General features: G+C 58.3%; 1 protein-coding gene across 3 annotated transcripts in view; it reads left to right on the plus strand.

Annotated features, from left to right (window-relative positions):
* LOC105469116 (kinesin family member 19) overlaps window positions 1-15,315 on the plus strand; it is a 30,174-nt gene extending 14,859 nt beyond the window's left edge. For 2 of the 3 annotated variants that reach the window (XM_071083536.1, XM_071083537.1), the window contains exons 2-19: window positions 1,279-1,389; window positions 2,034-2,121; window positions 2,429-2,565; window positions 3,618-3,743; window positions 4,148-4,342; window positions 5,763-5,909; window positions 7,166-7,288; window positions 8,592-8,757; window positions 9,849-10,023; window positions 10,155-10,353; window positions 11,326-11,596; window positions 11,678-11,799; window positions 12,280-12,413; window positions 12,656-12,761; window positions 12,953-13,040; window positions 13,653-14,050; window positions 14,275-14,434; window positions 14,675-15,303. In XM_071083536.1, the coding sequence (XP_070939637.1) occupies window positions 1,279-1,389; window positions 2,034-2,121; window positions 2,429-2,565; window positions 3,618-3,743; window positions 4,148-4,342; window positions 5,763-5,909; window positions 7,166-7,288; window positions 8,592-8,757; window positions 9,849-10,023; window positions 10,155-10,353; window positions 11,326-11,596; window positions 11,678-11,799; window positions 12,280-12,413; window positions 12,656-12,761; window positions 12,953-13,040; window positions 13,653-14,050; window positions 14,275-14,434; window positions 14,675-14,805 (2,877 nt within the window). In that variant the 3' untranslated portion in view covers window positions 14,806-15,303. Of the gene's footprint in view, window positions 1-1,278; window positions 1,390-2,033; window positions 2,122-2,428; window positions 2,566-3,617; window positions 3,744-4,147; window positions 4,343-5,762; window positions 5,910-7,165; window positions 7,289-8,591; window positions 8,758-9,848; window positions 10,024-10,154; window positions 10,354-11,325; window positions 11,597-11,677; window positions 11,800-12,279; window positions 12,414-12,655; window positions 12,762-12,952; window positions 13,041-13,652; window positions 14,051-14,274; window positions 14,435-14,674 lie in introns of all 3 variants that reach the window. The other variant, XM_011719713.2, reaches the window with a different exon arrangement.
* Window positions 15,316-15,403: the final 88 nt, after the last annotated feature.

The following is a 15,403-nucleotide window of genomic DNA, read 5'->3' on the forward strand; positions in this document are numbered from 1 at the left end:
GCGCACACACACACACACAGTGCTGCCACTCCTACCCTGCAGGGAGGGGAGCCCCAGCTGGGATTGGCCCACCCATGCCCTGTCCTGGCTGCCAGCCCAAGCCCCTCTGCTTCCCTTCCACTCCCAGCTCAGGCTCAAAGCTGCAAAGGGCCACTGGTGCAGTTCCCTCACCCCTCTCAGTCGCAAGTGGAGCTCCCCAAGCCCAGCGTGCTGACCTCGCCCCTCACCCAGCTGCCTGCAACTCTTTGCCCTACCCCAGGGTCTGCTCTGAAGGGGTGAGGCAGGGCAGGCAGGGCTGTAGGAGGAGGATAGGAGTCAGTGGACTTTGAACTCAGAGCCTGGTTGGCACCCTGGGTCTCCCCTTGCTGATGTGTGACGACCTGGGGGGTGTGACTCCTTTGGACCCTGATTGGGAGTCATAGCTGGCCTTAGCCTGGGGTCGTGGCTGGGGTTAAAAGAGACTGTGTGAGGCCAGGCATGGTGGCTCATGCCTATAATCCCAGCACTTTGGAAGGCCAAGGCGGGTGGATCTTGAGGTCAGGAGTTTGAGACCAGCCTGGCCAACATGGAGAAACCCCATCTCTACTAAAAATACAGGTGGCATGCGCCTGTAGTCCCAGGTACTCGGGAGGCTGTGGCAGGAGAATCGCTGAACCCAGGAGGTGGAGGTTGCAGTAAGCCGAGATCACGCCACTGCACTCCAGCCTAGACAACGAGCAAGACTCCGTCTTAAAAATAAATAAATAAAAGACACTGTATGTGTGGGTGCTTGCAACAGGTCCTGACACAAAATGAACCCTGACAGATGCTCTCCATTCTGCTGTTGCTCCTCTTTGGCAGAGGCAGCATGGGGTGTGGTGTTGCAGTGAGGGGCAGGCCCCCAGGGTCTGGGCTCGTGGTAACCTGGGCATCACCTGTGTGTGCTCTGCTCCCCTAGGGCTGCACCGGCCTTGCAGGGGTAATTGCTTGTTGTCAGGAAGGTGTCCCCTTTGGGCATCCAAGGCCAGGTGATGGCGAGCCTGACCCGACACGGGAAAGCTGAAGAGGACAGGAATGGGTGGTGGCTCTGAGACCTACCTCTAGTGGGACCTGGGACCTGGACTTTGGCCTCTGGCCCCTCCCATCCCTTGCCCGCGTCCTGGGCTAGGGTCAGAGCCCAGACGGGCTTTGTTAACTCTGATCAACAAAGGGGTTAACTTTGTTAATCCCTGAGGGTTGACCTCATGGGGACCCGGGGATCCCAGGTGACCGTGGGCCTCCCTCCGGGGACCTTTGCAGATGGTGGTTCTCATGGACCCAATGGAGGATCCCGACGACATCCTGCGAGCACATCGCTCCCGGGAGAAGTCCTACCTGTTCGACGTGGCCTTTGACTTCACTGCCACCCAGGTGAGGGAGGGCCTGGGCTGGAGACATGCAGGAGCCCCTCCCCACCCTTAGCCCCACTCAGGAGGGGCCCTCCAGGGTCCCTGCCTTTGAACCTCAGCCTCCACTCCACCTGCTCACCCTCTGTTCCTTGAGCCCTCCCCATTCAGGAAGGTTCTCATGCACACAAGGCCCACACACCCGGCCTCTTGCACGGATGCACTGGCATTGGCACTCAGACACCACCCTACACAGTACACCTCGCTTGGCTCCTACCGAGCTGGAAAAGGAGCTTGAAGGCCATCTGGTGCGAGGACAGGGACAGAGGGTGGGTTTGGCGAAGCTGACACCCTCCTCGGGGACCCCCATCTTGCCCATCTGTGGGATGCTTCCAGGAACAGATGTGATGCATCCTCAGGGCTGGGGGCCAGGAGGCAGCTGTGCAGGGAGGCGTCTCAGGTGTCCTGGGCTCTCTTTCAGTCTGGTGTCCCCCACCGTGAGTGTAAACAGAGACATTCCCTCCCCCACCCCACTCCCCACCCCCACTCACCTTGGGGCTGGGGCTCCAGGGACAGAAGCCTCTCCTATCAGAGGTCAGGACGAGCTAGTGGGTGCCTGTGCTGTGCCCCGCCTGTGTCCCAGCCCCTGACAGGCTTCCTTCCTCACAGGAGATGGTGTATCAGGCCACCACCAAGAGCCTCATCGAAGGCGTCATCTCAGGCTACAATGCCACTGTCTTTGCCTATGGCCCCACAGGTGAGGGGAACGTCCAGACTGTGGGCGAGGACTGCAATGCTCCTGTAATCCCCGTCACCCTCCAACTAGTCCGACCCCAGCTGGGACAGGAATCAAGGATGTGGTTGCTCCAAATCTCACCCAGGGCCCTCCAGCCCCAGAAGCCCCATCCCGAGCCAGGGGCATCATCCGCCCTGCTCCCCACCACCTCCCTGGCCATCTGAGAGGGCCCAGCCTTGAGGACAAACCCTGGCTTCCAGGAGTGCCTGCCCAGCAAGGCCTCCCTCCCGACTCCACCCTGGTCACCCTCCACCTTGTTCTGCCCCAGGCTGTGGGAAAACCTACACCATGCTGGGCACAGACCAGGAGCCCGGCATTTACGTTCGGACCCTCAATGACCTCTTCCGTGCCATCGAGGAGACCAGCAACGACATGGAGTATGAGGTCTCCATGTCCTACCTGGAGGTGAGTCCCCCGGCCTAGGCTCATATGGGGCTGGCCCACCTCCCTGGGGCTGGTCACTGGGCAGCTTCTCAGGGCGCTCATTACTGCTGCCCTCCCACATGCCTATTGTGAGCTCCACTTTATAAACATTGCAGGCTCATCAGAGAGGTTAGGCAACTAGACCAATGTTACACAGTAAGCGAGGGGGTGGAGATTCAAACTCCGGACACTGCAGCTTCTGCCCTGTGCCAGGCTCACCACCTCACCTCACCATCCTCACGGGCCCATTCCTTAGAGCAGACCCTGTCTGCCCTGCCAGGCTGCCTCCAGTGACTCTGTGTGTGGGTACAGTGAAAACTGAACATACACATACAGGCTGGAACCTATGGGCCTTTGCCACCCAGCCACAGCCTCCTGGTGCCCACCCCGTGGGAGTACTATCACCAGACAGTGATGGGATATCAGGGGCTGGGGAAACACACAGAGTCCAGAAGAGGTGGGAAGCTGGACTTCGTCTGGCTCCTCCGGGAGCTGATAATCTCCTGGGTGACATCTTAAGGAGGCAGTGAGGCAGAGCACCAGCAGCTGCTGGCCAACAAGGTGTTGATTCAGCCAGCAAGACTCACTTTATGGGGTGGGGGTGCCCCCAGAAAGAGCATAGGGGTTGCCTAGCAATGAACAGGGCTCCTCACCGGGTGGGGGAAGGGGGTTCTGGTCATTGGTCAGGTCCGCATGCAAGTAGGTCAATGTCACACAGTAAGTGAGGGGGTGGGGATTCAAACTCAGGGCACTTCCCGGTGCCCACCCTGTCTGGAAAGGAGTGATCCTTGGTTTTGAAGCCTCCTGTAACCATGGCTCCAGCAGCCCGATGTTTCCTGTGGATGCTGAAGCCCTTGACCCCATAGGAAAGAAAGGGCCTTTCCTCCTAGTCAGGGCTCTTCTGAGAGGAGCCTGGGCTCAGGAAGTGTGAACTTTTGTCCCTTTCTTGCACAAAAGGAAAGGGGACTCGGCCTTGACCTTGATCTCCTGCCTTAGACTCCCTTCCCCCATCCCTCCCCCACCTGTCCCATCAGATCTACAATGAGATGATCCGGGACCTGCTGAACCCCTCCCTGGGCTACCTGGAGCTGCGGGAGGACTCCAAGGGGGTGATCCAGGTGGCCGGCATCACCGAAGTCTCCACCATCAATGCCAAGGAGGCGAGTTTTGTATGGCCAGCCAGGAGCCACTGAGAGGAAGCTTACCGCCTGAGGGGCAGAAGGGGCGGGGACTGAAGCCAGGGAGCTGCTGCCCCCTCAGCTGAGGCTGGGACAGACAGAACCCTGAGTGGCAGCAAGGAGGGGACTCACACCTGCCCCAATGCCCCCACCACGCTGACCCTGGGAGGGTAACCAGGCAACACTGCCTCTCCATTTACCCAGAGACCCTGTCCTCCAGAGAGCCGAGCTCACCCCAGGCCTCTTGGCGCACGGAGCCCAGCCCATTCCAGCCTGCCCTTTCCCAACTGCTCAGAAGTAGGACCCTCCCTGCCAGCCCCCTCGGGCTCCTCTGCTGGAGCATCTCCAGCAGTCGCTAAGAGCTGCCTCTCCTCCCTCCCACCCAGATCATGCAGCTGCTGATGAAGGGGAACCGGCAGAGGACCCAGGAGCCCACGGCCGCCAACCAGACGTCCTCCCGCTCCCACGCGGTGCTGCAGGTGGCCGTGCGCCAGCGCAGCCGGGTCAAGAACATCTTGCAGGAGGTGCGGCAGGGCCGCCTGTTCATGGTCGACCTGGCTGGCTCGGAGCGCGCCTCCCAGGTGAGGCTGGAACCTGGGCTGGGCGGAGGAGGGAGGGCTGACCCAGGGAGGAGCGGAGGGGAGGGACGGTGACTTCCATGCGAGGCCAGCACCACAGGAACAGGGGAGAAAGTTTGGGAGGTGGGGACAGGGACACCGGCATCTCAGCTTCCTAGGAGTTGGAGCGGGGAGGATGTCACAGTGAGGTGGCGGGGATGAGTGGAGACCCCTGGGTTAAGGAAGTGAGGAACGTCCCAGAGGAGCAGGGTTGGGGGGGATGGGGTAGGGCATCCCAGGAAGAGCCAAGGGGCTCCTGTGGGAAGGGGAAGGAGGATGGGGGTTTCTCCAGGGAAGGAGACCGGCTGCCCTAGGAGAGAGATCCGGGAAGACAATGAATGGGCCCAAAGGAGTAGTTGGAGGCAGGGAGAGACAAGTATCCCCTGACTGGGGGGGACTTGGGACATCCTGGGAGACGACCCAGCCAGTCACATCACGAAGAGAAGGTCCCCGTCACCCATTTCTGGCAGCATCTTTGTCCCCTCTCATGAAGCTTGGCTTCGTGGCAGCATCCTTGTCCCCTCCCATGAAGCCCTGCTTGCTGGGCTCTGCAGCCTTGGTGGCAGCACCACCCCGCTGGTGTAGGTCTGGGCTCCCTCGAGCAGGCAATCTTGGGGGTTTTAGGGTCACCTGAGCAATGAGGCTGGGTGATGTCACCATTGCTGGCACTGGAACAAATGCAAGGGGAATGACAGCACCAGAAAGAATGAACAGTCTTTCGTGTTTGAATATGTGGGGTCGGATCTGAATGGGGCAGTTTCAAGAAACTCACCCCTCCCATCCAGTAAAGCCTAGGGGGCTTCCTGGAAGGCATACAGAGGAGAGGCCTGGGAGGAGAGTGCCCTTCAGCCACTGGAGCCAGCTGGTCCTGGCTTCGCCAGGCTGGGCAGAGCCACCTCCTACGGGGAGCTGCAGGAAGGGCCTCCTCGGCTTTGACATGCTCCTGCAGGCCCAAGAAAAGGAGAGGAACCTGCCCTCCGCCACCATGCACATTCTGCATGCGTGTGCATGTACTTCCCTCCTTGCTCCCTGGAGCACCCTCTGGAGTGCCTGTGGTTCTGCTGGCTCCCAACTGACTGCCTGGAAAGCAACCTCGCTCCCATCTCATCCATGGCACTGTGTGTCAGGCTGTGCCACGGCACCTGCCCTGGGGAGAGCCGGCCATCTCAGCCCTCCTCAGAAGCTGTCAGCCCATCACTCTTGTTCAGAGGCCTCCGGGTCTCTTAACCTTCTCCGATGCCCTCAATGGCCTTGGCGGGAGGATGGCCACAAGGTCCTTGGGGGTTTATTACCCAGGATCACCAGGTCATCGATGGGGTGGCTGGGGAGAAACCCAGTCCCCGGCCTCATCAGGCCATACTTGTGCCCTTTGCTCGCCCCCTAGACACAGAATCGTGGGCAGCGCATGAAGGAGGGGGCCCACATCAACCGCTCACTGCTGGCACTGGGCAACTGCATCAATGCCCTGAGCGACAAGGGTACCAACAAGTACATCAACTATCGCGACAGCAAGCTCACCCGACTCCTGAAGGTACCAGCCACAGCTGGGCCTGGGCACTGGGCACCAAGGGTGAGGCTGCCAGATTGAACAAATGAAAATACAGGGCACCCAGCTAAATTCCAACTTCAGGATACACAGCAAAATTTATTTTAGTGTAAATATGTCCCATGCAATATTTGGGATATTCTTATACTAAAATAAATTAGTTGTGTATCTGAAATTCAAATTGAACTGGGTATCCCATATTTTATCTGGCAACCCTAACCAAAGGCTGGGCAACGGGAAGGGAGAGGAGCACGTGATACCCCCACCCAGGGCTGTGGGTCAGAACCGTCTAGATTTGGGGGTGCAGGTGGGCAGTCAGCCTCATGGCCCCACAGGTCTGCTGTTTGGGGGTGGCCTCCTTTGTGCAGGGGTGTCCTTGGCCTTAAATTATAGCAGCATCACTGAGCGTCCACTCCTGTCTGGACTCTTGAATTCAGTACTTCACTCTGTTAGCTCCTTCGATCTTGTCAACAACGCTATGAGTGTGAGGGATTACATTTGCAGATGAGCAAACTGAGGCACAATGCAGTTAGGTAACGTTCCTAAGGGCTCACACTAGTAAGTGCTGGAAGTAGGATCCAGTCAGAGGCCTCCCTGGTCTAATATCAGAGTCACCGCTTACTTAACATTGCCATCAGCTGCCGTCATGACTGCACCTAGAAGCCGGGGAGGTGGGGACAACTGCAAAAGGACTGTACCCTTAAAAAGCAAGGAAGACCCAGCGTGGTGGCTCACACCTGGAATCCCAGCACTTTGGGAGGCCAAGGCAGGTGGATCACCTGAAGTCAGGAGTTCAAGACCAGCCTGGCCACCATGGTGAAACCCCATCTCTACTAAAAATACAAAAATTAGCCAGGCGTGGTGGCAGGCGCCTATAGTCCCAGCTACTCGGGAGGCTGAGGCACAAGAATTGCTTGGAACTGGGAGGTGGAGGTTGCAGTGAGCCGAGATAGCACCACTGTACTCCAGCCTGGGCGACAGATCGAGACCCTGTCTCAAAAAAAAAAAAAAAAAAATGAACTAAAGAGGTGAAGGAGCTTTTTTAAGTTTGCACAGCTGGTAATTGCTGGAGCAGGGCTTTCCTCCTCCCAAGCCTCACACCATATGACGCTCAGCAGCCGGGTCCCTTGAGTGTAAAGAGAGAGAGAGATTACACTTGCCAGGGAGGGCATTGTGAACAGCCTGGCAGGAGGAAGGCCTGGGGAGGCAGTTCCCACTGACGACAGCCACCTCCCATCCAGGACTCTCTGGGAGGAAATAGCCGCACAGTGATGATTGCTCACATCAGTCCTGCGAGTAGTGCCTTCGAGGAGTCCCGGAACACCCTGACCTATGCCAGCCGGGCCAAGAACATCAAGACTAGGGTGAGGGCCCCTGGACTCTCCACCAGGACACAGCTTCCTGGACTGAGATTCAAGCCCCTGGGCTGATCCCTGCCACCCCACCCCACTCTCTGGAACCAGCCACTGCTGCACTGGCCTCATTCCTTAGTTGATTGTCATCTGTACACTTTCCCTGCACCTCCAAACCCTGCTCCTCTGCCTGGAAGCCGAGAGCTCCCAAGGGTCCCCGCTTCCTCCAGTCCCAGGACTGTGCTCCCCCTGCCTCACCCCCTCTTCTCTTACCTTCCTCGTCTTCAGATGCTCATTTAGACCTTTGCATTTCCAAAGCACCTCTTCATGACGGTCATCACAGGAGGCAAGCTTCACTGAGCCCTTGCTCTCAGCCCTTTCACATGCTACCTCCTTTGATCCTCAAAAAGCAGCAGTGTTACTGCTGTTCCCATGTACAGATTAGGACAGCAAGGTTTAAGGAAGTTAAGTGACTTCCCAGCTGGTCAGTGATGGCGCTGAGGATGGAAACTAGATCTGCCCAGTTTCCAAGTCCGTGTCCTTACCTGTCTGTAAGCATGTCGGAACCCTTGCCATCCACTTAGAAATCCATTTCTGCCTGTTCGTGTGCAGAGGAGTGGGAATGGATACATGTATGATAGCATGCAGGGAAATTCTCCCAACACCTAACACTTGCCAGCTGCTGTCCTGAGGGCTTTAAGTTTTATTCCAACCCCTCAATGGGGGATGGGAGACACATTCTTGAAACAGCTCAGTGATGGTTCAGAATATTACTAATAGCAGGTAAATGATGCCAATGGTAGGTGCTGGGGCAAGACAGGAACAGGAGGTGGGGGTGGGCTGTTGGGGTCCAGTGGAACTCTCTGGAGACTGTAAGTGGGACCCTGAAGGCTGAGAAAACATTCCAGAAGGGTAGGAGCAGGGAGGGCACAGGTTCCACAGGCAGGAAGGGGATAGCATCTGTGGCGGGCATGGGGAGAGCAGGACAGGTCTTCGACTGGAGTGAGACGTTCATGCAGGAACGGTGAGCCCAGAGAAAAACAGAGATGGGGGTGGCCCTTCAACAATGGGTGGAGGAATGAGGACGTTCCCTCATTCCTTCAGGAAGCTACTGAAGGTTGATGAGTTCTAGCAGTGACTGTGACAAGAGGTTGCGGAAGTGGAGGAAAGGAGGCCATTACTATCAGCTAGAAAGACTGGGAGAGGCAGGGGGAAGAAAGGCAGCCCCTGCAGGTAGGCCTTGGTGAGTGCACGGAGGCAGGGCCTGGCACCCGGGGTGACTGCATCCCCTCCGCTCCCTACATGTTCCCTGCAGGTGAAGCAGAACCTGCTGAACGTCTCCTACCACATCGCCCAGTACACCAGCATCATCGCTGACCTGCGGGGCGAGATCCAGCGACTCAAGTGCAAGATTGATGAGCAGACTGGGCGGGGACAGGCCCGGGGCCGGCAGGATCGGGGTGACATCCGCCACATCCAAGGTGCGCCTGTGGGTCTATGTGAGTGGCAGCCCCCTCCAGGCGGCCTCACGTTGCTCTGGGATCAGGCCATGTTGTGTTCAAATCCAGAATCGGGCTCTTTCTGGCTGGGTGGTTGGGCTAGGCACTCACCAGCTCTGAGCCTCCTAGCATTCGACTGTTAAATGGGGTTGTGATCTCTGCTTCAGACAGTTGCCAGAGATCACAACCCCATTTTACAACCCCCCTTGGAAGAGTAGGTGGGATCCCACAAGGGAGAGGCATGTGAGCAATGAGTTAGTTGTGCAGGGCACACACCAAGGCCTCTGGCGTAGGACTGCGAGGTCATGCCTGCACCACCGGAATGGGCTCTGTTTCCTTATAGACCTGCATATTTGCTGTGATGGTTTTCCAACAGACAGTAAGGCTTCTTTTTTAAAAAATAATTACTAATATAAAGAGAGGGGCAGACAGTGAAGTTTTGTGTGTGTGTGTGTGTGTGTGTGTGTTGTTTTTTTTTTTTTTTTTGAGACGGAGTCTCGCTCTGTTGCCTAGGCTGGAGTGCAGTGGCATGCTGTAGGCTCACTGCAACCTCTGAATCCCGGGTTCAAGCGATTCTCCTACCTCAGCCCCCCAAGTAGCTCAGATTACAGGTGCCCGCCACCACGCCTGGGTAATTTTTGTATTTTTAGTAGAGACAGGGTTTCGCCATATTGGCCAGGCTGGTCTCAAACTCCCGACCTCAGGTGATCTGCCCGCCTGGGCCTCCTCCCAAAGCGCTGGGATTACAGGTGTGAGCCACTGCACCTGGCCACAGACAGTAAAGTTTCTAAGGGCACCCCTTTTTATTGTTGGCACAGAGGTGCTGTAAAGGTTAGCAGGAGCCCAGTTCATACCAAGGAGCTGGAAATCGCTTTTGGGCAACAGCTTGAAGATTCAATGTGGGAGTGGGATGTGGGAGGAGGTAGTAATCTAGGGGGTCTTCCTGGAGGAAATAGTTGGACAGGAAGTGGGAGCACTGAGTTGGGAAGAAAGGGAGGGGAGGGCCCCAGGTGGGCCCAGGCTTTCCTAGCTGAACTTGCCTCCTCCTCTACCTTAACCACCCTCACCGGCAGCTGAGGTCCAGCTGCACAGCGGGCAGGGTGAGCAGGCTGGCATGGGACAGCTTCGGGAGCAGCTCGTCAGCGCCTTCCAGGAGCAGATGGATGTGCGGAGGCGCCTGCTGGAACTGGAGAACCGTGCCATGGAGGTCCAGATTGACACCTCCCGACACCTGCTCACCATCGCCGGGTAAGCCCCCGGCCCGGGACCCTCCAGGCCCCACCCCTGTGCCTGGGACACAGGAGCATAAGCTGTGGCTGTGCACTGTGCTCTGCCCCTATGGCCTGAATGCCCTGTCTCTCTGGGTGGGGCTGTGGCAGCTGGAAGCATGAGAAGTCCCGCAGGGCCCTCAAATGGCGGGAGGAACAGCGGAAGGAGTGCTACGCTAAGGACGACAGTGAGAAGGACTCAGACACAGGCGATGACCAGCCGGACATCCTGGAGCCACCCGAGGTGGTTGCAGCCCGGGAGAGCATCGCAGCCCTGGTGGGCGAGCAGAAGCAGCTGTGCAAGCAGAAGGTGTCCAGGGTTTGGGGGGCAGGGAGAGCGGGTTTAGGGGACAGGGTGAGCAGGTTTGAGAGGCAAGGCGGAGGGGCTGGGGTGGGGGTAGCCATGAGACCTGGGAACTCAGGCCACAAATCCTGTGTGACTTTGCTAAGTTCTTTAACTTCTCTGTGTGTCACATTCCCCACCTGTAAAATGGGAGCATTCCATGGTGCAGCCTTCATGGGGTTGCTGGGAAGATTACATAAATGCCTGGCACATACCAAGGACTCAAAAAATGGTAACTAATGTTATAATGAGGGTTTTCCAGGCCGGGCGCCATGGCTCACACCTGTAATCCCAGCACTTTGGGAGGCTGAGGTAGGCAGATCACTTGAGAGGCCAGGAGTTCGAGACTAGCCTGGCCAACATGGGGAAATCCCGTCTCTACTAAAAATACAAAAAAAAAAAAAAAAAAAAAAAAAAAGCCTGGTGTGGTGGCTCATGCCTGTAATCCCAGCTACTCGGATGGCAGAGGAATAAGAATCACTTGAACCTGGGAGGCAGAGGTTGCAGGGAGCTGGGATAGCGCCACTGCACTCCAGCCTGGGTGACAGAGCAAGACCCTGTCTCAAAAAGAAAAAAAATAATAATAATTAGGGTTTTCCCAATAACAGATCTTTGCCTTCTGTTCTGGGGCATACCCAGACCGGGGGGCTTTAGGGTGTCATGAGCCCTGAGGGGGTCACATGGGCTGCGGTTAAGTAGCTATCCCCCAAGCTGGTTCCAGGGGCGGGTTGAGGTCAGGATGGCAAGAAAGTGGACACTGAGGGGCCACCTTGGAGCAGTCCCTGATTGTAAAGCCCAAGATTTAGCTTTCAGAGTTGGCCTCAGCCTGGAGCTCCAGACAGATGCCTGGAGTCCAGGCGCTGGAGGGGCGAGGACGGGCTGGGCAGGCGGATCGGACCCCTCTCCCCGCTGCCAGATGCTGACCTGCGCCTCCTGCAGCTGGCGCTGGAGCAGCGCTGCCGGGAGCTGCGCGTGCGGGGCCGACGCCTGGAGGAGACGCTGCCCCGGCGCATCGGCTCCGAAGAGCAGCGCGAGGTGCTCAGCCTGCTGTGCCGCGTGCACGAGCTCGAGGTGGAGAACACCGAGATGCAGTCGCACGCGCTGCTCCGCGACGGTGCGCTCCGCCACCGCCACGAGGCCGTGCGCCGCCTGGAGCAGCACCGCAGTCTCTGCGACGAGATTATCCAGGGCCAGCGGCAGATCATCGACGGTAGGGCCCACGCCCCCGCGCATCTGAGCCACCCGCGGGGGGCCCGCTGGCACTCGCTGAGCCCTGCCCCTTCCCCGGCAGACTACAACCTGGCTGTGCCGCAGCGCCTGGAAGAGCTCTACGAAGTGTACCTGCGGGAACTGGAGGAGGGCAGCCTGGAGCGGGCCACCATCATGGACCAAGTGGCCTCCAGGGCCCTGCAGGTGGGTGGGCGCCTGGGTGGCCTGAACATGGGCACATGTGCCCAGGGAGGGGCTGATGACCAAGGCAATGCCTGCAGGCAGCTGGAGGGGACAGGACCAGGCTGGCTGGCACCCCAGGGAATTGACTCCCTTTCCTTCTTACCCTACCCAAAGCCTTGTCGAGCCTGAGTAAGACCCTCATCCCTGAGCACTCCTGGGCATCGCTTGTTCCCACCCAGGGTCTGAGGGTCAGGGCTGGCCATCTGAGATATCACAAATGGCCCCAGGTGCCCTTGCAGGAGACCAAGCATCAGGCAGTGCCACTGGGGATGCCTAGCAGACCACAACTTATCCCCGAGGACCCAAACACCAGCCCACTGCCCTTCTGGGGCTCCCAGGCCATCTTACAACCCTTGTCACCCTGTGAGCCTTTGTGACTCTGTGCTGATTTGGTCCAGGACCAAATCTTCTAACTGTCCATCCTGGCTCCCTCCTCCCCAGGACAGCTCCTTGCCCAAAATTACTCCAGCAGGAACCTCGCTGACCCCAGATTCTGACCCGGAGAGTGTGAAGACACTTAGCTCTGATGCCCAGCGCCTGCAGAACAGTGCTCTCCCTCCCCTCAGCACAGAGAGGTGAGAAGGGGGGCCACCTGCCCCAGCCCCCACCCTGTGCCCTGTCCCAGAGAGGCCAACCCAGACTAAGGCTAAATGGTGAACATGGAGCAGCAATGAGAGGGAGCAGGTGGCCCAGGTCTGGAGCCAGGACTCCTGGGTTCTCTCTCCTTTCACACTGACAGCTTCTCCCCGGGGGTGGGGGTGGGACCTCGGTGAGACAGCCTGGTCTACAGCCACTCATCTTCCTCTGCCAACTTCAGTGAAGGCCACCACGTGTTCAAGGCTGGTACTGGGGCCTGGCAGGCCAAAAGCTCCTCTGTGCCCACCCCACCTCCCATCCAGCTCGGCAGCCTGGTGATGCAGGAGGTGAGCTCTCAGTACCTGATGGCCCCATGAGCTCCGCTGCAGTGGGTGCGGGACACGGGGGTGGACAGCAGCAGTTGGGATGGAGCCTTTCCCAAACGGCACCAGCCTGAGGCCCCGCTATCTCTGCTGAGTGGGGCATGGGGTCCCTGCTGTGTTTAAGGGTTTCCTCCTCCTAACACTCCACCTCATAGGCCCTGGCTCAGGACAGCCTGGGCAGCTGGATCAGCTCTTCCCCCGACAGCAGTGAGATCCTGTTGGAGATCCCCTTGTCCCACAAAGGTATGTGTGCCCTCTGCTGCCCTGGCCACCTCGCCTGGCCTTGTCTAAACTGTTCAGATCACCCAGTCCAAAGCCCTTTCCTGCCCTCTTCACTGCCAAGTGCAAGCATGCATTGGGTCCTACACATTCTGAAGAGGCAACATTGCCCCTGAGGATTAGTCAGTCAAGGACACTTAAGGGTCCTCTCTACATCAAGGAGAGACCTTGAGGCAAAAAGGTCTCTTTTTTAGAGAGACCGGGGCAAAACTGGAAATTAGAAAAGAGACATGTGGCATGGAGGATGGTGACCCCCACCCCGCCGCCGCCGCCTCCACTCAGTCATCACTCTAATAGCAAATATCAATTCAATGTCTACCCCCTGGAAAATGTAGGTTGAGCCCATTTTCTCAATTAATCCTGGAAATAACCCGATGGCATTAGTTTTGCCATCCCCCATTTGCAGATGAAAGTGAGGCTCAGAAATGGGCCCAAGTTTCTTGCATAGCAAACCCCTGGAAAGTGCTGGGGTTGAAACCCAGGCAGTCTGGCTCCTACCTACTTCTGCCATGTCAGAGGAGGCTGTTAAGAGGTGGCCTTGATCTCGGGTTGGGGGTTCCCTGTGTCCCGCTGCAGAGAGGAAGGAGATCATGACTGGCACCAAGTGCATCTCGGTGAAGGCCGCCCGGCGGCGCTCGCAGGCCCTGGGCACCGAGAGGCGACACCTGCTGGCACCTGCGACAGAGCACAGCAGCCTGTCCCTGCACTCGCTGAGCGAGGGCGACGATGCGCGGTCACCAGGCCCGCTGGCCTGCAAGCGGCCACCCAGCCCCATGCTGCAGCATGCTGCCAGTGAGGACAACCTGTCCAGCAGCACGGGCGAGGCCCCGTCTCGGGCAGTCGGGCATCATGGGGACGGTCCTGGGCCCTGGCTGCGTGGCCAGAAGAAAAACCTGGGCAAGAAAAGGGAGGAGTCGCTGGAGGCAAAGAGAAGGAAGCGGAGGTCCCGATCCTTCGAGGTCGCCGGGCAAGGGGTGAGGCAAGGCGCAGGGTGGGGTGTCTAGGCACTCCCATAGCAGCTGGGGGCCTGAGGGCTGGATTTCTCCAAAGGCTCCAGGGCACCTCTAGCCTACCCCACACCTGGAGACACCACCCTCCACAAAGTCTCTGTCCCCAGCCTGGTATAGTAGCTGGGACAGATCCTGGTAGCAGATCCCTGTGCCGCTCTCATCCTCACCCCACTGTTCAACCATCACAGCTCTCCCACCCCAAGACACACCTCCTGGGGTCCCATCAGGCGGAGCGCATCTCAGACCACAGGATGCCAGTGTGCAGGCACCCAGCCCCTGGTATCCGGCATCTGGGAAAGGTCACACTACCTTTGGCCAAAGTCAGACTCCCTCCAAGCCAGAACACGGGTCAGTATGGGCAAGGAGGGGATGGGGAAGGGAGGTCTCCCCCAGGCCGGGCAGCAGAGAAGACACATTGCATTTCCTGCGCCTCTGGCTGCCCCTTGCTGGAAGCATGGTTCTAGCAGAATATTCATGAGACTGGCATCTTGGCATTGTGCCCATAGAGAGTTCAAGGCCACAGGGTGATGGGAGAGGAGTTGGGGAGGCATTCCGAAACCGCTGATCCTGCCCCTTTCCCTGTTGCAGGCCCCGGGGACTCCTCACCCCTGGCTGTTCCCCCCAACCCAGCTGGTGGTTCTCGACGGGCTACCCATGGGCCCCGCCTGCCCCACGGTACAAGCACCCATGGCAAAGATGGATGCTCCTGGCATAACTGAGGGGCCCTGCCTGGAACTGGCTCTCTTGCCCCCCAAGACTGAATGGGGCCTAACAGGGCATGGGAGGTGGAGGCTGGGCAGTGGAGATGACCAGGAAGTAGGAGCTCAGGATCTCAGCAGGCCGGGGCTCCTGAGACCCAGGAACTGGGGTGTCTGCCCAACCCTCCCATGCTTTCAGTGCCACCGGGGAAAAGAGGTGAGGCCAGGGGACATGGCCGGGATGGCTGGGCTCCCTGGCCTCCCAGCCCTGGACAGAATGCTGTTGCCAAAACCCTGCACAGCCATGAGGCCAGCCTTGGCCTTGGAAATGGAGGAGAGCAGCTGGCAGTGAGATGGGGCTCCTGGCCCACGTGTGGGGCATGGGCATCCTGGATGGTTGGGGAGGCACCGACAGGCACTTCACTTATTACAATTGGGGATGTGGGTGAGGGAGGGAATCTGGTTTTGTTACTTGGCAGTGGCCTTTTCTCCCCTTTCCTTTTTAACAATAAAATCTCATTTGGGTCTTGATGGTTGTGTTGGAAATTTTACCTTGTCTGGAATGTGGGGTGGCCATGACTAAGATTCCACCAACTCCCCCTCCCCCCGGTCCCCATCT

The sequence above is a fragment of the Macaca nemestrina genome, chromosome 17 (genome assembly GCF_043159975.1).
Source record: "Macaca nemestrina isolate mMacNem1 chromosome 17, mMacNem.hap1, whole genome shotgun sequence".
Classification (NCBI taxonomy): domain Eukaryota; kingdom Metazoa; phylum Chordata; class Mammalia; order Primates; family Cercopithecidae; genus Macaca; species Macaca nemestrina.